Raw genomic sequence first — 22,410 nt, 5'->3', positions numbered from 1 at the left:
AAGTATTTCATTTATTAAATCACCTTGTACATACAATTTCCTTACTTCACGAACCATTATCAAAGTTTTGATAATAGTTACTTATATTGTGAAATTGTGTTACATCACATTCAGCATATCTCTGTTCTTAACACACACAGAGCACTTCATGTTGTGCATAAAGGATTAGAGAAAATCAATTCTTTCAGTACATATTTTCCCATGTTGCATTGTTCCTGGATAAATAAATAAAAGCAGAAGCCTTCTTTTATAAACAGAGGGTAATCCCGTGCAGCTTCACCTCTATTCTTCCTCTGGCTAAATTACTTCCTGTTTGTTATGACGTGGGGGACAAATAAAACATTTTGTTGACTTCACTAATGGAAACATCTTTCAGTCTGGGTATTCCCCCCTTGTGGCAGTCTGTTGTCCTCTGGCCTTGAGCGTACACATCTGTGATAAAAAATAAAACAATAAATAACTTTAGGATCAGGAAGTTCCAAAATCCATAAGAACATTTTTAAGACTTGAGTGTTTTCTCGTGTCAGGGTCAGTTTCCTCTATCTATGTGGGTTTCACCACTGCCCCGCCCCTTTACGAGACAAGCAGCAGGTCCATTAACTACAATAGGAGGAGTGAACACATATAACAGATTCCTTTGGTAAATAGTCACCAAAGTAAATATTGGAGCCACGGGGGAGAGGTGAATACACCATTACTATGCCCACTATTACTATGCCTAGTGTATAATCTCACTTTTCTGAAACAAACGTTGCCGCTTGATTGTCACCTATCCAGTAGGTCACAGTTAGCCTAAGGCAATGTGTTCACCTGTGATGTTGTCCAGGGAGTCGAGTGGAGCCGTGTTGTTCATGTTCACTCCGAACAGCAACACCGCAGTGATCACTATTGCAACCAGAAGATAGATTGGTACAGCGAGGGCCCAATATCTACACAAGGAAGTCAAATGTTTCAGTTGATGGATCATACAACTTCCAATGTGGTACATGTATTTCCTGAGGCACACTGTTTCATTTAACAGTCAAGAGAGGGGACTGGTTATTGGATAACTAATATCCAACATGATTTTCTACTTACTTTTGAGGCCAGTAGGTGAGGCCTATGGAATGAAGCCACTCCTCTGGTATAAATGCCCACAGGCAATACAGAACTGCGGAGAGAAGAAAGGAAAGTAGACGTCACAATGCAGACGTGGTTGACTGGATTTTTTGTTTTAGATTCCTAATCCCACTGTTTGATATTAAAGAATAGATGATTAGGCTTTATTTGCAGGTACCACACACACACACACACACACACACACACACACACACACACACACACACACACACACCTGTCGAATATTTAAGTGGTCGCACAGATTTCTTTTCTTCTTCAATAAACTAAATTAATATACACAGCCTTTTATTTTGAAATTATTTTTCTGTATGCCTATTGATTGTACATTACACTGTATAAACATGCTATTCAATTCCCTGACTGTCTCTGATGGATTTTTAATGACATATTAATTAGACATGTTTAACATCTCAATACATGAAAAGGGAAATGACAATCACTTACAGAAGCCAAACTGTGAGCCAAGGTAAAGGACAAACCCATAAATGGCTCTCTCGGGCAGAGGAGAAGGAGAGCTTACCACCATTATCTGAAACCAAAACGAAAGACAGGACGGTAACGTTACATTGTAGAAGTGTCACAATTCATGGCATTTATAAAGTGTCAGACCTAAAGTTTAATCAATGTAACGTAGGTCATATAACAGCTAACGTTAGTAGCGAAACAGAGCTAACGTTACCGGAAATGTTCCTGTCAAACACACCTAAACTGACCTTTTGATACAAGATGCCCTCAACATATGCGTGGAGTATTTATCAGAACTGTGAGAGAAGGATACGTAAACAAATAATAATAATAAAACAAACCCTGGGTGGCTTCTTTACTCTAATCTGCCATATATCATCGAACAACTAGCTTGCCTGTGTTTGGTCCCATACATTTTTCGGTCCGATGTGAAACGTTTGGCACGAAACGTGGCACAGAAGTTTCCGCATTTTCGAATAAAAACAGAAGAAACAGCTAAATATATATTTTTAACGAATCAACATATAGATTAACATGTCATATAAATTGAAGTGAGTATTATATTTGAAAATCGCACCGTTGGATTGTTTAGCTCAGTTACAATTACAATTTCCTGTTTTTGCCGGACACATTTCGCCGCTGCACATTTGGGAAAAATACATCTCAGCATGGCTTTGGTGCAGCTTCAGTTAGCCACCGAGCAATTTTCTCAACAGTTCAGAGAATTATTCGAGCAACACCTCTGCGTCGGTGCGACTACATGGTAAACGTGCTCCTCGGAAACATTTTGGTGAGACCGTGTTGACCGCTACTTTTGTTTTTAACGTTACCTGGTGACCAAGTGACGGAGCTCTACGGTCCAGCGTGGCTGAGGACGTCTTAGATACTTAACTTACTTTAACCAAATAACACGCAATATTTCACCGAAAGTAGCCAAAATGTCGAAGGTGAAGTCTAAGACAAAAGAGTCGCCTGCTAAGACACAACCACCCACATCTTCCGAGAAGAAATACACATCGAAAAAGAATAGGAAACTGTGGATGACAGAGAAGTTCATGAAGATAAAGCCACCACCCAAGAACCAAGATAAAGCTAAAGCTCAGCAACTAATACCTCCAAAAGATGGGCTGCAGTTCTCTGCTAACTGGAAGATATTACAGGAGGTTTGTCATTATAATAGCTTGTTCTGTCTCTGTAGCTTGTTCAAATGTTTACATGTGTTGTCACATTCAATACTTTGCTTTTGCAAAACCTTCCACAGATGCTAAAGGCCAGTCAACCGGAGAAGAAGCAGCCTGTGACACCGACACTCCAGAATGGTGCGCTTCCAAACCAAGGGGCTAAAAAAAATTCAGCAAAAAATATTTCCAAGAATAATGTCTGTCCCAAGGAGGCAGACGCTGGGACAAAAGTGAAACACAAACCTGTTCCTAAAAGTGTTGCCCCCAAGGACTCTCAGGTGAACTCGAAGGTTCCAGCTGTAAAAAAAGAGACAAAACAGTCTGCTGCTCCAAAAAGGAAAAAAGACAGTGGAAAGTTAAACAGCCAGCAAGCAGCCAAGAAACAAAAGCTTGTGGTGAAAGAGAAGAAACCCACAGAGTAAGTGCACAGAACTCACTTCTGCCGATACTCGGGTCCAGGAGAATTGTGGCTGCTAACTTCATGTTGTTCTGTGCCGTTGCAGAGAGGACATGTGGTTTGATGATGTGGACCCTGACGACATTGAGGCAACGGTGGGAGCAGAGGCAGCGGAGATCATGAGGAGGAAGCAGGGCGTTCATAAGAACCCGGACACGGAGAGTGCCCTGGTCAAGGAGGGAGCCTTTGCGGGGTGAGTGAAGGCGAAGTCAGTGTTCTTTTGTAGCCCCACAGATGTGCTTCAAAAGAGTTCATGTCTTACTGGTAAAAGTGTTACGACTGTTGTCCGTGCACATATTTAGAAGACTAGTTTGACTTTTCCGTATATTTGCTTATTTACTTGTATGCCTGGAGATTAAGAGAGGATCGATACCACTCTCATATCTGTAAGGTACACATAAAGTGAGCTAAAAGACTGGAAACAGCTAGCCTAGCTGTCTCTGGAGGTGACAGATCTACCTACCGTCCCCTCTAAAGCTCACTAATTAGTGACTTCTGGGCCTCAGCTGGAAACCAGGAAGTCACTACCTTTTGGATAGAGCAAGGCTAGTTATTTCACGTTGCATCCCGTCTTCACGCTAAGCTAACTGAATCCAGCAGATCTTCCTCCTGCAGACTGAACTAGTAGTGAAGACTGTCCTCTCTCATCACTCTGTTTGCCTTTCGCCAACCGTTAGCCTCACCAAAGCCGTGGCCATTGATTGCGAGATGGTGGGAGTCGGTCCTGATGGAGAGGACAGCATCTTGGCTCGCGTGTCCCTCGTGAACCTCTTTGGGAAATGCATCTATGACAAATATGTGAAACCCACAGAAAAGGTAACAGACTACAGGACAGCCGTCAGTGGAATCCGACCAGATGACATTAAAGACGGTGAGTCAAGTCAGTTATAATTTGTTGCTTGACAATAGTCTTCATGAACTGCTGTACCGTAACTTCCATGTTTGCCTCATTGCAGGAGAGAATATACAGATTGTGCAGAGGGAGGTTGCTGATATCCTGCAAGGCAGAATAGTGGTTGGACATGCCCTACACAATGACCTAAAGGTAGACTGGATGTAATATCTGAGAGGGAATTAAAACAATTTTCAAAATATATGTAAGCACTCATATACCAATCTTAAATTCCGGTTTCAGATTTTACTTTTGGATCATCCAAAAAAGAAAATCCGGGACACTCAGAAGTACAAACCTTTTAGGAGGGCTGTTAAGGTACGTGTACTACTCTGAAGTTGACATACCGTGTGTACGTGGACCATAGTGAGTCCCTCACACAGTGCTTAGAATCAGTGTTGTATATTATGCAATCTTTGTCTTCTCTTTTTTCTTTTTAGAGTGGCCGACCCGCTCTGAGAGTCCTCTGTAGAGAGATACTCAACGTTAAGGTCCAACAGGGTGAACATTCATCCGTAAGTCAACACATCAGATACAATCGTCACTTACCACTTATTTTCAAATCCGTAATAATGTGCTATTCTCTCACATTATTATCAGTTGATTTAGAAAACACAAACGTACAAAGAATACCTGTACAAATGTAAAACGCAGCATCTTGGACTGAACTCCCTCTCTCTTCTTCAACTGTCCACAGGTCCAAGATGCTCAGGCCACCATGAGGCTCTACACAATGGTGAGAAAACAGTGGGAAGTAGAGATTAAAGCCAGTCATAATAACAAAGACTCTGCCATGAAGAGTACAAGGAAGCCAAAGACTGCCAAGAACAAGAATCTCATGGGATTATGATTTCAAAACCAGTATGCAAGAGGACGGGTCACATCTGGATCAGCAGCCCCGAATGAAACTGAGAGGTTTGGGAACATTTCCATGAGAATGTGTTTTCAACAGGTGGCCCCTCAGACAGGCCATTGCAACATTTGGAAGACATCATTTCCCAACATCTTATCTCCAGCAGTCAGAGGCAGATGTTTGAATCATCCAATTTCAGCTCCTGAAGTGCTCATGAGAACTCAATCATTTGTCCACGAGCACAACATCCGTTATCGTTGCATAATGGTTCCAGTGTTATAAATGTTTTTAGTTTCGATCTTTGTTCTCTCATGACTTGGTTTGTAGTAATGTGATTCCTGGTTGCCTTATATGTTTTAAAAAGTATGAATAAAATGAGAGAAATTCTTTCTATGTAGCTATATCGCAATTATTGCTAATAAAACCTCTCACCAGTGATACCGTTTCTCTCAATGACAGAAATGAACCCATCTGGGTCCAGTCTGGCCTTAAACTGATCTCTCTAAGAAGCGATCCTTAAAAGACGGTCCTCACGAATAACCTCTAGAGGAGTCCTCAGATGACCCATGAAGCATTTGTAGAAATACATGCCCTCTATTCTGGCTTCGGTCTCCACATAATTATACTGTTTTTTTATTTTTATTTTTTTATAAACTGCTCCACAATGCTTAAGACCGATGTTTTATTCGACTGTTCTTACCTATTAGGATCAGTGCTTCTCATAGCTTCTGTAAATGTGTGTTCTGCTTCTCTGCCAGTGATGGAGTGAGGGATTTAGGCTCCTTGTACGACCACAGTGTCGGTGTGATTTTCTGACGATGGTTGATGGAAGGTGTGTTCTTCTCAGAGTAGAAATGAAACCTTGGTCCGTGGAGTCCAAGCTCTAAATTATTCTGGAGCCCGATGAGACTCTGGAAGCCTCATGCCGATTAAAACCGGTACCCTTCATCTTTAGAAGGACAAATTGTCTTTCCTGCATCAAATGCTATTGTGTGTGTGTTTTTTTTTTTTAAAGTGTGTTGTATGGTTACCTTTGGACTCGGAAGCAAACCGACACCGCCTCGGTAGTTTGAATATACTTTTAATATCATCGTATCGTAATGAAGCAACAAAGACTAACGAGTTTTAATACAAAATTTTTTATCAAATTAAATGTTAATTCACACAATGTCATCCGTGCCGGAATTTCTATGTGTTAATTTGGGATTTTCTGTTGCAGTCATGGTTTCATAGCTTATTTCATATGAGGGCTTTCAGTTCCCTGTGTGCCAACAGTATGTCATAGTGATTTGCTGCCCACAGGCTGGTGCAAAGTGTGCTCTACACTGCTGAAGTGAAGATGACGTCCTTGGTCTGCAGGATCTAAATCCGGCTCTGTGTGGAGCTCAGTCTGACGCTGTGAAGGCCTCTTGTTAGATAGAAGAAAGAGCGGCAAACCTCTGAGTAAATTCAGATATGAAAATCGACTCATCTACTTATAAAATACTTATTTTGAAGTATTTTTATACAGTTGTGTTATGATTGTGGTGCAACAGAATAGCAGAAGTGACTCCTCGCTGGATTTCTCCTGTTAAACTACGACGTGTCTCCCTCTAGTGGTTAAACTGTTAAAGTCAGAGGAAGATGCAGAGTAGATTTGATAGATTTTAGGAAATGTATTGATGAAGATGGCTTATACAAATTATTTTTAACTTGAAGTTTTGCTTCATGCTGCATTGTAAACAGCTCAGATTTGAACACTGGAAAAAGGATCTCACCAAATCTGCTGGACACTTATTATGTCCTAACATTAAAGTTTGGACATAATAACATGAGCATGAATAGTTATGCAACCCTCAACAAGTATTCCAAGTAATAGCTTTCGATCAGATCTTTGGCATTCTTCCTTTCCGGATGGAACTAAGGCGCCAAGGCCTTGGCCGGTGTTGTTATTCCTGTTACACGTTGGCACCCTGGGCCTGTGACCGATAGGCCCGCTCAGTTATCCATCCATGACAGTAAGGTTAGAATCTTCCCCACGAAATTCAAAAAGCAACAGGGTATCGTGTATATATACGATATCGTAGCTCATTTATTTCATATGATGGTATCATCATATGAGTGTGGTATTGCACAAGACACGTGTTTAAAAAGTATGTAATTTATTAAATCACCTTGTTCATACAATTTCCTTACTTTACGAACCATTATCAAAGTTTTGATAATAGTTACTTATATTGTGAAATTGTGTTACATCACATTCAGCATATCTCTGTTATTAACACACTCAGAGCACTTCATTTTGTGCATAAAGGTTTAGAGAAAGTCAATTCTTTCAGTACATATTTTCCCATGTTGCGTTGTTCCTGGATAAATAAATAAAAGCAGAAGCCTTCTTTTATAAACAGAGGGTAATCCCGTGCAGCTGGCCTAGCTGTCTCTGGAGGTGACAGATCTACCTACCGTCCCCTCTAAAGCTCACTAATTAGTGACTTCTGGGCCTCAGCTGGAAACCAGGAAGTCACTACTTTTTGGATAGAGCAAGGCTAGTCATTTCACGTTGCAGCCAGTCTTCACACTAAGCTAACTGAATCCAACAGATCTTCCTCCTGCAGACTGAACTAGTAGTGAAGACTGTCCTCTCTCATCACTCTGTTTGCCTTTCGCCAACCGTTAGCCTCACCAAAGCCGTGGCCATTGATTGCGAGATGGTGGGAGTCGGTCCTGATGGAGAGGACAGCATCTTGGCTCGCGTGTCCCTCGTGAACCTCTTTGGGAAATGCATCTATGACAAATATGTGAAACCCACAGAAAAGGTAACAGACTACAGGACAGCCGTCAGTGGAATCCGACCAGATGACATTAAAGACGGTGAGTCAAGTCAGTTATAATTTGTTGCTTGACAATAGTCTTCATGAACTGCTGTACCGTAACTTCCATGTTTGCCTCATTGCAGGAGAGAATATACAGATTGTGCAGAGGGAGGTTGCTGATATCCTGCAAGGCAGAATAGTGGTTGGACATGCCCTACACAATGACCTAAAGGTAGACTGGATGTAATATCTGAGAGGGAATTAAAACAATTTTCAAAATATATGTAAGCACTCATATACCAATCTTAAATTCCGGTTTCAGATTTTACTTTTGGATCATCCAAAAAAGAAAATCCGGGACACTCAGAAGTACAAACCTTTTAGGAGGGCTGTTAAGGTACGTGTACTACTCTGAAGTTGACATACCGTGTGTACGTGGACCATAGTGAGTCCCTCACACAGTGCTTAGAATCAGTGTTGTATATTATGCAATCTTTGTCTTCTCTTTTTTCTTTTTAGAGTGGCCGACCCGCTCTGAGAGTCCTCTGTAGAGAGATACTCAACGTTAAGGTCCAACAGGGTGAACATTCATCCGTAAGTCAACACATCAGATACAATCGTCACTTACCACTTATTTTCAAATCCGTAATAATGTGCTATTCTCTCACATTATTATCAGTTGATTTAGAAAACACAAACGTACAAAGAATACCTGTACAAATGTAAAACGCAGCATCTTGGACTGAACTCCCTCTCTCTTCTTCAACTGTCCACAGGTCCAAGATGCTCAGGCCACCATGAGGCTCTACACAATGGTGAGAAAACAGTGGGAAGTAGAGATTAAAGCCAGTCATAATAACAAAGACTCTGCCATGAAGAGTACAAGGAAGCCAAAGACTGCCAAGAACAAGAATCTCATGGGATTATGATTTCAAAACCAGTATGCAAGAGGACGGGTCACATCTGGATCAGCAGCCCCGAATGAAACTGAGAGGTTTGGGAACATTTCCATGAGAATGTGTTTTCAACAGGTGGCCCCTCAGACAGGCCATTGCAACATTTGGAAGACATCATTTCCCAGCATCTTATCTCCAGCAGTCAGAGGCAGATGTTTGAATCATCCAATTTCAGCTCCTGAAGTGCTCATGAGAACTCAATCATTTGTCCACGAGCACAACATCCGTTATCGTTGCATAATGGTTCCAGTGTTATAAATGTTTTTAGTTTCGATCTTTGTTCTCTCATGACTTGGTTTGTAGTAATGTGATTCCTGGTTGCCTTATATGTTTTAAAAAGTATGAATAAAATGAGAGAAATTCTTTCTATCTAGCTATATTGCAATTATTGCTAATAAAACCTCTCACCAGTGATACCGTTTCTCTCAATGACAGAAATGAACCCATTTGGGTCCAGTCTGGCCTTAAACTGATCTCTCTAAGAAGTGATCCTTAAAAGACGGTCCTCACGAATAACCTCCAGAGGAGTCCTCAGATGACCCATGAAGCATTTGTAGAAATACATGCCCTCTATTCTGGCTTCGGTCTCCACATAATTATACTGTTTTTTTATTTTAATTTTTTTATAAACTGCTCCACAATGCTTAAGACCGATGTTTTATTCGACTGTTCTTACCTATTAGGATCAGTGCTTCTCATAGCTTCTGTAAACGTGTGTTCTGCTTCACTTCCAGTGATGGAGTGAGGGATTTAGGCTCCTTGTGCGACCACAGTGTCGGTGTGATCTTCTGACGATGGTTGATGGAAGGTGTGTTCTTCTCAGAGTAGAAATGAAACCTTGGTCCGAGGAGTCCAAGCTCTAAATTATTCTGGAGCCCGATGAGACTCTGGAAGCCTCATGCCGATTAAAACTTACTTTCTTTATCTTTCTCTGACAAGCACGCTAGTAGGGACCGGTACCCTTCATCTTTAGAAGGACGAATTGTCTTTCCTGCATCAAATGCTATTGTGTGTGTTTTTTTTTTTTTTTCAAAAGTGTGTGACTCGTAAGCAAACCGACACCGCCTCGGTAGTTTGAATATACTTTTAATATCATCGTATCGTAATGAAGCAACAATTACTGTAACGAGTTTTAATACAACATTTTTTATCAAATTAAATGTTAATTCACACAATCTCATCCGTGCTGGAATTTTCTATGTGGTAATTTGGGATTTTCTGTTGCAGTCATGGTTTCATAGCTTATTTCATATGAGGGCTTTCAGTTCCCTGTGTGCCAACAGTATGTCATAGTGATTTGCTGCCCAGAGGCTGGTGCAAAGTGTGCTCTACACTGCTGAAGTGATGATGACGCCCTTGGTTTGCAGGATCTAAATCCGGCTCTGTGTGGAGCTCAGTCTGACGCTGTGAAGGCCTCTTGTTAGATAGAAGAAAGAGCGGCAAACCTCTGAGTAAATTCAGATATGGAAATCGACTCATCTACTTATAAAATACTTATTTTGAAGTATTTTTATACAGTTGTGTTATGATTGTGGTGCAACAGAATAGCAGAAGTGACTCCTCACTGGATTTCCGCTGTTAAACTACGACGTGTCTCCCTCTAGTGGTTAAACTTTTAAAGTCAGAGGAAGATGCAGAGTAGATTTGATAGATTTTAGGAAATGTATTGATGAAGATGGCTTATACAAATTACTTTTAACTTGAAGTTTTGCTTCATGCTGCATTGTAAACAGCTCAGATTTGCAACACTGGAAAAAGGATCTCACCAAGTCTGCTGGACACTTATTATGTCCTAACATTAAAGTTTGGACATAATAACATGAGCATGAATAGTTATGCAACCCTCAACAAGTATTCCAAGAAATAGCTTTCGATCAGATCTTTGGCATTCTTCCTTTCCGGTTGGAACTAAGACGCCAAGGCCTTGGCCGGTGTTGTTATTCCTGTTGTGAGAAAGTGTTAGTTTGTCAGCTCTCACAAGTATCAGGTTGAGAGTACAGCAAGTCAGACGTAAGAAGGGAAGACGATCGGGCCAGGGCAAAGGGATAGATTGTGAATGCTATGCAGCTGTTCAAAATGTTACACCTGCCGAGCAGCTATTTCCAGGAAATCTGGATACAGCACACAGTAATTGTTAGAGTCAAAATCTAAATGACTAATAATAAGTGTGCTTACAAAGTCTGGTGTCCTTATGTGATCCTCGTTGTGTGAACTTCCTCTGACATTAAGCGCCACAGCTGTTTAGTCTATCCAAAAGAACACCCAGCACTGCTTGTAATGGTAAATAAAGTTGTAGACGGCGTCAATACTTCATGGCGTCTTCCGATTATAAAAGTGACCTTTGTACTAGAACAAATTGTTAAAGAGTCCAGAAACTTAGAACGTGCTGTATGAAGGCAATTCGTGTTTTTGTCCTTTTGTGACGTATTGCCTGCGACACTGTATGTTTACTTAGTATAAATATCCGAGGCTCGTAGACGGATCTCCGAGCAGCCTTGATCCATGTACACTGTATGTGAATCAACTCTGTCTCCTCCTTTGCAAAGAATAAATGTCCCGTTTAATGATTGTTACCACGGCTCGAGTGAATTTTTCGCAACAGTAATCAAACACACAAAGATTATGACCGACAGAAAAACGAGGCATCACTCAAGAGAACTTCAACAAACATGATTTTATTTCTCAGAAATTGTAAGCCAGCCAGTGTTACAATAATATTTCATCCTTTGCTACATATAACCTCTTGCTGCCCGTATGGCTCCATATTGTGACGGCTCACAGGTGAAAAGAACAGAACAGAACAATTCAATTACAGATTGATGGCAAATTTTATTTTAAAATGAAACATCATCCATGTCGCCTGGCAATACCCCTTCCTTTAGTGCCTTTTCAAATGGTTTTCCAGGTCTGTATGTTTTGACTATATGTGATAGCAGCCGAACATTGTGAAGTTGTGCCAAAACTGCAGACCACCCCTAAAAAAATCCTCTTTAATTAATTTGTCTCTTATACACAGTGGGATGTACTAATAAAACGAATGGTCTCAGTAAGGTTTTGGTTTCATTTTCGAGTAATTATGTCTTTTAATTTTAAAATGAATCAGGTAATTAACACTGCTCAATAGTGCATAACGTAATGAAGCTGCAGCGCACGGCTCTGGAGGTTTGTAGCGTCTCTTCGCAGACTACCTGCTGAACACAACATTGTTAAAGGACTGCATTCAACAAATCTCGTGATGAGTTTGGAGGCATTACTGCCGTTGCCAGCATTGCACTTGATTCATAATTTAATAAGATGACGCTTACAGTCTTCCATCCTACTGCACATTGCCTCAAAAGTAATTAGAATCAATATTCACGTTTGCTGTGGGTTTTAATCTATGTTATATCCCTGTGCATCCCTGTGTTCCACTGAACGTTTTTCATTTCCTACAGGAAGCATGCGGTGGGCACTGTTTTTCGATTAGTGATGGACAACATCAATAGAGGTCATTGAACCGCTGGTTTCTCATCGTCAATTAGTCTTTGCGTCCTCAAGGCCAGCAATCCTTTCTGTTTACCCTACAGTACAGTCTATATATTGAACATAGCAGATTAACAGCAATTACAGTGTTATGGTGGTGTTGCTGTGTGTTGTTCCTTGCAATCCTTTTTCATTTGTACAATATACACTCTGTCTACCCATACAACAGCAATGATCACATTTGCAGGAAATGATGGTGAACCAAGAGGCTGAGGACATCCTCTCATTTCTCTCCGTCAGTGCTTGAGAATATTCTCTTGACCACACAAAGTCTTCTCAGGTCTGCTGTTCACTACTTCCTTATGCATGAGCTACGCCGCCGCCGCCGAGAGACTAACTGTGGCTGTGTAATGCTCACTCTTAGGACGAACAAAGTTGAGCATTCAGTATTTATGCAGGGTTGATGAAGAAACACTGTCAGCTACTTTCTGTAGGCGCTTTCCTTCCGCATTTGTTCTGGTCTTGTGACACTGAGGGTTGCATTTGAATATTCCAATGTGGCACTTTAATTAAATTCTTAGCTGGTGCATTTTAGCGGCGCGGAGAAAGCTCGCTCCACTGCTTTGCATCATGCTGAAATATCTCAACAACAATGGGATTGAATGGTAGGACATTTTGTTTAGACATTGGTGTTCCACAGAGGATAAACCCTAATGACTGAGGTTATCTCCTGTAGTCACCACTGTGCATAAATACAGCATTATAGAGCCAAACCTGTAATCTTGTGGCATAGTTTACAAAAAACTATGGAAAAAAGAGGGGGGGGGGGAAAGGGGGACTGTATTATATTAAGAATCATCAATTTCTTTCACTTTGTATGATCTACCAACACACACTCTCCCAGCTGACACAATTACCAATGTTTATGTGTCAGCATTATTGAAAGATATGGTTCACTAAAGAAATAAAGTGCTTCATGAGTTATAACGGCAGTGGCTCTGTGTTCAGCACTGTGAGCTGCACAGTTAGAAGCCTGACCTCTGTGTCTTGGTGGAGTTTGTTCACTTGGTTTTCCTCCAGTGTCAACACATGCAAGTTAGGTGGTTTGAAAACTCTGTCGATCTGAATGTTGCTTATTTGCCTCAACTTCAGACCAATAAAAAGGGCATAAGACTTATTTACAAACAGCCCTTTTGCATCTTTAAATTCTTAGTTTAAAAGTGACATACTCTCTTTTTTCTTCTTTACTCGTCACTTTTCTTGTCGGCACTTTGCTCTTAGAAGAACATTCTGCGGTCAAAGGAAAATGCTACAGGCACCTAAGCTATAGCCTTTTACCTTTTTACAGCTGTTGTATTTTTTATGAGGCTGTGTTGCGCTTCACCCTGAGTTTCCTGTCAATGAGTGCATCAGCAACATTGCTGATCATGTACTTCCACTATGGCTCAGACCTACAGGGCTCCTGCAAAATCATTGTTTCTATATTTCTCACAGTCTCATATAATCTGGTATTTTATTTCAGGGATGTTATTGAAATAGTGACATTTTTTAAAGCTACAACAAATTCCTTAATGTTTGTTGGGAGCAAAGAGTGCCTTCGGAGCAAAGATAACTTCATCAAAACGGTGTCTCTTCCTCTTCCTCGTCTTGTTGTTATTAATATTAATATTATTGGACTTTTTACTCCACACTCACTGTCATATAAATCACCTGCTCCTCTGCTACACCACATGACTGCTGATGTCAGGCAAAGTCAAGGCTGGGAACCTGTAGACAAAATGGTGCGTCCGTCCAGCAGAGTGAGCATGTGTGGGCTGTGCAGCCTAAGTGGGGAAGAAAGAAGGGAGGGGGGGGGGGGCGACAACCACATAAACAGTTCATTAAAAACAACAACAACAACACAGTCTTTCCTGGTATAGCCCTGGTGTGTGTATTTTTTTTTTTTTATAGCACATGTCTTTATGAAGTTCAGCAGCCATATGAGAAATTAGCCTCTGTATTCACCGGGGTCCTCCCACCCCTCTGTCTTGTTCTCTAATCCGCCCACATGTATCGTCTGAGGGAAGAAAATAAAAAACCAGTGCAGAAGGTGACGCTCCTCCAAAGGAACAGAGAGAGGCACAGAGAGGGAAAGGCAAAGAGAGAGGTGTCCACAGGCTGCATCTCCATTGAAACATTTGCAAGGGGGAGACAGAGGAAGAGCTGAATGGTAGCTACACCCTGCGCCTGGAAGCGTAGAGACACTGTAACAAACGCTGGCAATTGTTTTTTTTTTTTTTTTGGCAATAACAAAGAGGTGGGAGAGGTGGCTCTGAAATCGAGGGAAATAGCACAAAAAAAAGAAGAAGCCAGTATTCAGAGGGACTTCTGCTTCATTTCATCCGAAAGACTCATCCCGTTTCCATCATCAGCATGACCATATAAGCTGTAGCCTAAGTAACATTCGGCAATAACGGTGTCAAAACGAGGTTTTCAGCAACAGACGCGCGCAATCATATTTTGATTTATTATAATCGGGGGGAGAAAAGAAACAACTGAATGCCTGCGAAAAACTGGATACTCTCTGAAATCATAAGAAAGAGCGATCTAACAAAGAAAACTACATTTTGATTGATCTTTAGCCTTGATGTGCGCGTTTCTGCACGCTCTCGAAACGAACCTGAACCAAAAGCAAGTAAGTATTAACCGTGTCTGTGTATGTGTCTGTATCTTGGTGGCTTTATTCTGCGTTTATCGTCTATTAACAGGTCATTTATTGGCCAGCTCTAAATGGGAGGAGGAGGGGGGGCGTCTAGCCTACATTCAACAAGTATCGTTATATCCACAATAACTGCGATTTGTTTATCCTCTGTTGCCTGTTTGTGTTTTGATCAATATCCTTAGGAATCAGAATGTGTGAACAATTTTCAAATTGGACTCGTACACCTCTTTACTGTGTTTTTGTTATTATTTCTAGCTGCTATAGTACAAAGAAAACTGTACTTTTACACTGTCAGATATGATTAATCCACTGAAACCGCTTAAAAATAATACATTTTATAAACATTTCTCATTGCACAAATGGTGGGTGTTTCCTCATCTACACCACTAGATCAGAGCAGTTTCATGCCTTTGAGGGGAATGTGTGTGTGTGTGTGTGTGTGTGTGTGTTATTGTGTGTGTGTGTGTGTGTGTGTGTGTGCTTCCCTCTTGGCATCATTGTGTGTCTGTCTGCGTGAGCAACTGGTTCCATGTGTGAATTGCTTTGTGCATTTGTGTGCATGCATTTGATTTACTTGCACGTGCCTTCAGTGTTTGTGTGTGTGTGTGTGTGTGTGTGTGTGTGTGCATCTGTGCAGCATGGTAGCACTGTGGTAAGTGTCAAGGCCTGAAATGGAGGTTTGATAAAGGAGCCATAGGAGGAGAGTGAGAGGGCTGACACACAAACACACACGTGAGAGAGGGCGAGGAGAAGAAGGTGCGAGGAGGAGATGAATGGAGCAGAACCACAGCAAGGACATATAGAGCGTCACTGAGCTCCAGGAAGTCTATGGGGGCAGTTGAATGTCTAGACGTGGTCTTCTTCCCCATACAACCCCCCCTCCGCCACGACATCTCCATTCCACTGCATTACACACAATGTCTGTAGTTTCATAACGCCTCTTCTTCCTTCACTTTCCAGCGCATGCCTCGCTTTTTCTGTCAACTGGCTCCAGCGTGCTCTTCCCCCCCCCCCCCCCCCCCCCCCCCCCCCCCGCTCAATCCTGCATTATGAATCTACAGCTGGCGCTATTTTTAGATCGAGGGTAACCCAGAAAACACCCTTTTGATTTTAGCAAAAAGCTAAAAGAAAAAAAAAAGAAAAGCCTCCCCACCAGAGACAGTGGCGTGCTGTCAGTGGGTGTGATTGGTAGAGTAGTGATGGGGCTCGAAAAGGAGGACGCTGCTGTTTAAGCAACGGGGGGGGAATGAATCTATTTTGAGGCTGTGATTGAATTACGCATCTGCCGTGTCTTGGGTTTGTGTGTGTTCTCTCCTCTGACCCTTCCTCTCTCCTTGGCCGGTTTCTCTCTCATCTCACGTCTTCGCATCAGAGAACTCTCCCTCTGTCCTTCAACTAATTCCTTACCTGATCCTGCTTTTAAACCTTCTGTGTTTTAAATCGGTGACCTTGAGGCTCACCTCCAGGGCCCACCTTCCATTCCCTCTCATCTCCTTTCGTGTCTCCATTATCCTTTTGTTTTATTCCTTCACGTTCAAAGCCAACTTCTCTCCCTCCTGTTGAGAGTGAAGTCTGTGACTTCCCGACCTCTCCTCTTTGTCTAATCGCTGGCTAGTTCACAGGTCAGGAGTCAGTGCAGTAATACTTCTCCCATCATCCCGTTTGTCTGTCTGGCCCCCTGAACCACATCACTGCGCTGCTGGATCATAATGGTCCTAATCATGTAGTAAGGGCAGTATGCTTAATTAGGAGCAAACAGGTTTAAATGACTTAAGAGACAGTCGGGAGGTGTTGAGGTTAAAGCTATTTGCTCCTGATGCAAATTCTCTAAGAACCAGATTTGAAATACAACGGGGTAGCTCAGGTTCATCCAGGTCCAAAAATATCTTTCCTTCCCGACATGAAACACTATCCCATTGCTCTTCTTTTTTTTTTTTGCCTGCACTGTTTCAGGATTTTTCTGACCTCGCCTACACCACTCGCTGCCCTGTAGAACTCCTCAATCTTTACCTGCACCCTGCCTCCCCCCCAAAAAAATCTCAACACGTGTCCTCCTGTGGGCAGAAAGGATTTAGTCATGGACACTTGCTGGGCTTTCAGAGCTCTATTACAGGCTTCATTTCTGCAGGTCTATTCCTGAAACTGGCCGTATGTATTAATCATCCCCAGCCAGCTAAAAGGAGCAAACCAGGAGCACATAATTCTTTTTTGTTCTCAAAAAAAAAGTGTCTGGAAGGGACCATAGCAAGTTCCTCAGAGGGCTGGGGGGGTGATTGACCAGTATGCACAAGACGCCCAAAGGGGTGTCGGTGCTGCAGTATGTGTGGATTGGGCAGCCCCTGGAGATTTACACGCGGAGTAGAGGAGCTGCCATTTCCTTTCTGCTTGCTTAATTGATTGGCTATTTAATTCATGTTCTGGGAATTGGTCACTGGTGAGCTTTATTGTGATGAGAAATGCCTTGTTTTTTTCTCTCCTCTGTGTACATCAGCTGTCTCAAAGCTACTGGGTCATTGTGTGGCCTTGTTCTCTGTTTTTTTCCTGCATACGCACCTTGTTTTTCTTTTGCTCTCCCTCCATTCATGACAATCATCTCATTTTCATTCTTATTCATTCATTCCACCTACCTCTCACCACTATCCTCACACTCCCGCACACACCTATCTGGCTTCTACTTTCCTGCCAGAATTAGAGTTACACCATGAGGTGCAATGACAATTGGAGAGGGGAGAGGACACTGTAAAAGGGGAGTGACCGCAGTGCTTTCACCGCGCTGCAGTGCCTCGCTTTCTCCTGTTGGGGTCTCCTCAACACCGGGGAGTGTGAGAGAGAGGAGAGGAGAGTGAGATAAGGTAGAGATGAGGGGGAGAGGAATGAGGAAAGGAGGGAGGTGATATGGGGGAACAGCGTGAAGCCTTGTGGTTACATCCTTTGATGAGGTAGCGGGTGGGAAAAAAATGGCCGCCCACCAGAAACACATACGTAATTCTTGCTATCGCTCTTTCACACGCACACACACACACACACACACACACACACACACACACACACACACACACACACACACACACACACACACACACACACACACACACACACAAACAAACACATTCATACGTTACACACTTGCCTGCAAAGCCCTCCTTTTCCCCAATGGTACATTTGCCATTTAGCTTAACCGTGTGTTTGTTTTACATCCCCATGTTATCCTTCCTCTCCTCCTCTTTAATCATCAATGTTTCCATTCCTCTTATTAGTATTGCAGACCATTTCTAACCCCCCCGACTCCTCCCACACCTTTACATCCATTCAGGTGCTATCCTGCGCCACTGCAAGGTCTTTTTTTGTACTCTCTGTCTCTTCCCCCCACCTTTTTTGTCTCCCCTGTTTCATTTTCCCCCAGATTGCTCATTTTCCTCTGCCTCACCTACTCCCCCCCGACTCTCTCGATCCTTTTCTCACCTTAACTGTCCAACATACCTTCTTCTCTCCTCCATCTTATTTCCCTCTCCATATCTCCCACCCCACTCCCCCTCTGTGATTGGTAACGTTTTTCGCTTTTTCCGCCAAACTGCTGGGTCTGTTCCGCATTGTCAGCACTCCTCAAAATTCCTCCCTTGCCTTCTCTTTCTGTCTCTCCCTCTCCCTCTAGCGTGCGCTCTCCTCCCCTCCCCCGGTTACTGCTGCTGGTACCTCACAGTCAATGCATCCTATAATCCCGAGCTCCCTCCCCCTCTTGCTGCAGTGTTTCTGCTAATATATATTAGCGTCAGTGCAGCCGTCGTGCGCAAGCCGTGTGCACGCTCTTTCTATCCTCCAGCCCTGTTCGATCTATCTGTCCACTGCAGAGCTCCTCTCCTCTCTCTAAACGTTCAGAATGAATGAGCCTTATTTCGCCCTCAAAATGCTTTTCTTAGCCTGTTTGTTGCAGCCAGGTGAGTGTGTGTATGTATGCGTCTCCCTCCCCTCTCCCCTCCCCTCTCCTCTCCCCTCCTTCTCACTATCTCTCCTCTCGTGTATATGCAGTGGTGAGGCAGTAGTATCAGGGTGGCGCAGGACATGGTGGCCAAGGCAGGAAATGCTGCAGGGGAGAGAAAGAGAGCTGGTGGTGGAGATTGTTCCTCCTCTCTGCACCCCCCCCCTCCCCTCTTCCCACTTCTCCCTCAGTTTTTAGCCTCTTCCTCATTCTTCATTCCTTTCTGCATTCCTTATCAGCTCTGTGCTTTTTCCATCTCCACTGGATCTACACCCCCTGTTCAGCTTCTTTAGCTTCAGTCCCCCCTCCATACCTCTCCTCGTTTTTTTTCACGCAATTGCACTGCTGTCAGTGATTAAAGTGCTGAGGCAGGCTCTTCAGAGCTGAAACTGCGGACATTTTCCTGAAATGCAACTACAGAGCATTGAACTCACTTGCTTTGAGCTCATCAAGATCAGCAATCAGACATGTAGCTCATCACAGTTACTTTAACTGTCAACTTCAAAGTTGAACATCTCACAAATTCTAGTTCTCAGGAAAGGTAGAGAGGAACCTAACAGCGCCCTTTCCAAATCAACCTCTAATTATGAAAGAATACATAAGTACATTTTAAAAATCAATAAGCTCACCACATGACTCAGAGGGAACAAAAAGGCATCTACCCACATTTACAGACTTGTGGCTGTCCGTGTATAAAATATTGAGCAGTTCACCAATGAGCTACAGCCTATGAAGTAGAAGTAAGGGGCGCAGGGGAGTTACAAAGTGAAACCAGAAAAAAACCCCAATGAATAAGAAGTGAGATAATAGAAGTTGCTCCTTGAAAGTGTAGTATCCCGTAAGAGGAGAGTTTGTCCCAGAGAGAGAGAGAGTAAGAGAGCGCCACTGTCCATGGTGCTGAAATATAATCCATCCCACAACACCAGCGGTCCCTGCTGGAAAGCCCCACAGGAAGATGTTTTTACTCTCTGACTGCCTGACCTCACTTCCAAGTTGTTCAGTTTTAGATTTTATTGTCATTGCTTCCTTATTTAATCAAAATAGTCCTAATTCGTTAGTTTGTAGTTGGAGAAATACAGAAAACTACTTCTGCAGAATGATGCAGTACAAATCTGAAACTCATGAGTGCAGAATTTTTTTTTGTCAAGCAAGCATATTTGATGCTCCTGCGGAAAACACTGAATACTACTGGATATTTTAGATAAAGTAGAGGTTTACGGCTTTGGTGTCTTGATTTTTCTGCATATACAATACATACATTTTTGTCAGCTGCGCACATATGAAATATTTGTGCTTTAATGCCTCCGAACTCTGACTGCATACCCATGCAATAGCCTTGGTCTTAGTAGATCTTACCTGAGTGTTGTTAAGTCCAGGAGCTTCAAAAATGAAAAAAAGATAATTTTTGCACCAAAAAACCCCGACTAAAAATAAAGAAATCTGAAAAAATAAAGAAACTATTGAGACAGCAAACTTTTCTTGAACAAAAAGTAGTTTCTTCAGGTAAGAAGTGCAGTGAAATAAGCAAAACCACAGAGTAAACCCCAAAAAACAAGTAAGAAAGAAAGACTGCAGTGAAAGGACATGAAAGGAAGCAAAGGTCTGAGGGAAAAGAGGAAGATAGAGTTGACCCAAAGTGAAGGACGCTTACTTTGGTAAAGGGAAAGAATGGGACAGCAGGATGAGTGAAGCGAAATGGCAGAAAAATGCAGAGTCAAATGCAGTAAAGAAGGGGGGAGAAAGAGAAGAAGAAAATAATGGCAGAAGAGTTATGAATGGGAAAAGGACCGGGTTGTGAGAGGAGGAAGAGGAGAAAGAAATGAAGCCTTGATTCTCCTCCTTCAATGAAATGTGATTCCTTTATGCGGAATATGAGAGCGAGCGAGGAAGAGAAAGTGAGGGAGAGAGAGAGAGAGAGAGAGAGTAGTAGGAGGGAGAGGGGGAGGGCCAGTGAGAGCTCACAGGAGAGGAGGGGGGAGGAGGAGAGTGGTGCATTTCTTTGAATAGAGAAAAAGGTTAACAGCATAGATGCTGCGCATGTATGGGCTTTCTTGCTGTGAATGCTTGTCTTTTCTGAAGCACCCCAGGATGGCAACACAGATCAAATAATTTGACCTTAGGTGAATAATTTGACCTCGCTGGGAGAAGAGAGAGAGAGAGAGAGAGAGAGAGAGAGAGAGAGAGAGAGAATAACTGTAGCTTCTTACTGCAGCATAATTCATTCACTTTTATAGTGCACTCTCCTTTTCGCTGCTCTTCCCCCCTCCGACACTCTCTCTTCAGCCCCCTTCCTCCATCAATGGGGAGAGACAATATCACACTAGCTGTTCCCTGAGTGTACTGCATTCACTTTCTTTCCCTCCACATCTCCCCCCCCCCCCCCCCTCTCTCTTTTCCTCCTCATCTTCGGGTCTTTGTCTGAGCCTACCTTGTTTTCCTGATTTCCCGCTTTTTCGATCCTTCCATTAAAAATCTGATTTATGCACCCCCCCCCCCCCCCGACCCCCTCAACCTCCCTCTCTCACCCTCTACCTCTTCTCGATCTACATGTCTTTACACACACACACACACACACACGCACACACACGCAGTGCATGGGAGAAGTGGCAGAGAGAGCATTGACATAATTGTGCATCGCATGAATCTCGGTGCGGTTGGAGGGGGCTGCAGCAGTGTGTGTAGCACGCACATAGGCTGATTGAGGAGATCTAACATTAGTACGGACACCACACTCTCGGGAGGCAATTAACACCTACACACACATGCTCATACACACGCACACGCACACACACACACACACACACACACACACACACACACACGGTGCTGCGCCACCTTACGTCAGACAGGCATTCTTGGGAAAAGGGGGAAAATAAGCAGGTTGATGGATATCCACGTCTCCCCTCTTCCTCCCATCTTTCTGTCACTGTTTTCTCCGAACACATCTTTGGGTGCTCGGAGGCAGGGTTGCTGCAGGTGGGGAGGGGACTGGGATGGGGAGGGGCTCAAGCTTCGCAGTGGCCTAATAAGGGAGTGGATTTGAATGTACACTGACATGTGCATTGACCATATCAATGCCACAGTGATGGCTGGAAAAAACTGTACAGCAGAGAGCATAAGGGATGGGACCCCGGCAGTCACATCGCAATAGCTGAAAACACATTATTATCACTGCGGTGTCAACAACCAGCTTGTGAGGATGCTGACCCATGAATGTGCTCACCTGCTGTCATATGATGCACTAATAAGTAGAAGGCATCGTTGTGCTCCAGGACGCTGTGTTAAAAAACAACTTTGCCACCCCTTATTTCCCCAGCTCCCCCCTCATAGTCACTGCACCTGCACAAGGTCGTCTTGTGCCCTTCCACCAGCTGATTATCAAGTGAATAATTGCACATACAGCTGGCTTTAGCGCGAGACTCTTATTTGTATTGCAATGTTGATAATCCACATCTATTTCTCCCTTCTTCTAAAATTTCTGCCCCTTTTTCTCTCCCCGCAGACTCCTCAGACTCCTCCCTCCTCCTCCCTTCGGTTTCTCTCATCCTCTCCCTCC

The 22,410-nt window shown here is 43.0% G+C and overlaps 4 protein-coding genes across 7 annotated transcripts in view; 3 read left to right on the top strand and 1 right to left on the bottom strand.

Moving 5' to 3' along the window:
- Positions 1-21: 21 nt before the first annotated feature.
- On the bottom strand, positions 22-3,105 carry pigp (phosphatidylinositol glycan anchor biosynthesis, class P). 3 transcript variants are annotated; one of them, XM_079182683.1, is made up of 5 exons: positions 3,009-3,105; positions 1,564-1,648; positions 1,078-1,150; positions 811-929; positions 22-432 (listed from the first exon to the last, which is right to left on the bottom strand). In XM_079182683.1, exons 2-5 carry the CDS (start codon positions 1,643-1,645, stop codon positions 317-319), a joined length of 390 nt encoding a protein of 129 aa, XP_079038809.1. In that variant the 5' UTR covers positions 1,646-1,648; positions 3,009-3,105; the 3' UTR covers positions 22-316. The 3 variants fall into 3 exon arrangements, with proteins under 3 accessions (XP_079038809.1, XP_079038807.1, XP_079038808.1); XM_079182681.1 differs by lacking the exon at positions 3,009-3,105 and adding an exon at positions 1,926-2,004; XM_079182682.1 differs by lacking the exon at positions 3,009-3,105 and adding an exon at positions 1,833-1,961.
- LOC306713091 (RNA exonuclease 4-like) lies at positions 1,175-5,988 on the top strand. Of its 2 annotated transcripts, none has more exons than XM_079182667.1 (8): positions 1,175-1,272; positions 2,846-3,183; positions 3,269-3,415; positions 3,900-4,093; positions 4,179-4,267; positions 4,358-4,432; positions 4,555-4,629; positions 4,812-5,988. In XM_079182667.1, the coding sequence occupies exons 1-8, from the start codon at positions 1,252-1,254 to the stop codon at positions 4,962-4,964; spliced, it is 1,092 nt and encodes a 363-aa protein (XP_079038793.1). In that variant the 5' UTR covers positions 1,175-1,251; the 3' UTR covers positions 4,965-5,988. The 2 variants fall into 2 exon arrangements, with proteins under 2 accessions (XP_079038793.1, XP_079038792.1); XM_079182666.1 differs by lacking the exon at positions 1,175-1,272 and adding an exon at positions 2,257-2,747.
- LOC306713246 (RNA exonuclease 4-like) lies at positions 5,786-8,820 on the top strand (the record flags this gene model as incomplete). Its single annotated transcript, XM_079182894.1, has 6 exons — positions 5,786-5,799; positions 7,624-7,817; positions 7,903-7,991; positions 8,082-8,156; positions 8,279-8,353; positions 8,536-8,820. The coding sequence occupies 6 exons, from the start codon at positions 5,786-5,788 to the stop codon at positions 8,686-8,688; spliced, it is 600 nt and encodes a 199-aa protein (XP_079039020.1). The 3' UTR covers positions 8,689-8,820.
- Positions 8,821-14,304: 5,484 nt separating this feature from the next.
- Positions 14,305-22,410, top strand: part of LOC306713087 (voltage-gated potassium channel KCNC1-like) — a 49,228-nt gene continuing 41,122 nt past the window's right edge. Inside the window, 2 exon segments of the mRNA XM_079182661.1 lie at positions 14,305-14,851; positions 22,357-22,410. Of these exon segments, the coding sequence (XP_079038787.1) occupies positions 14,804-14,851; positions 22,357-22,410 (102 nt within the window). The 5' untranslated portion in view covers positions 14,305-14,803.

The sequence above is a fragment of the Pholis gunnellus genome (assembly GCF_910591455.1).
Source record: "Pholis gunnellus genome assembly, chromosome: 21".
Classification (NCBI taxonomy): Eukaryota; Metazoa; Chordata; class Actinopteri; order Perciformes; family Pholidae; genus Pholis; species Pholis gunnellus.
This window is presented reverse-complemented; position numbering and strand designations above follow the sequence as displayed.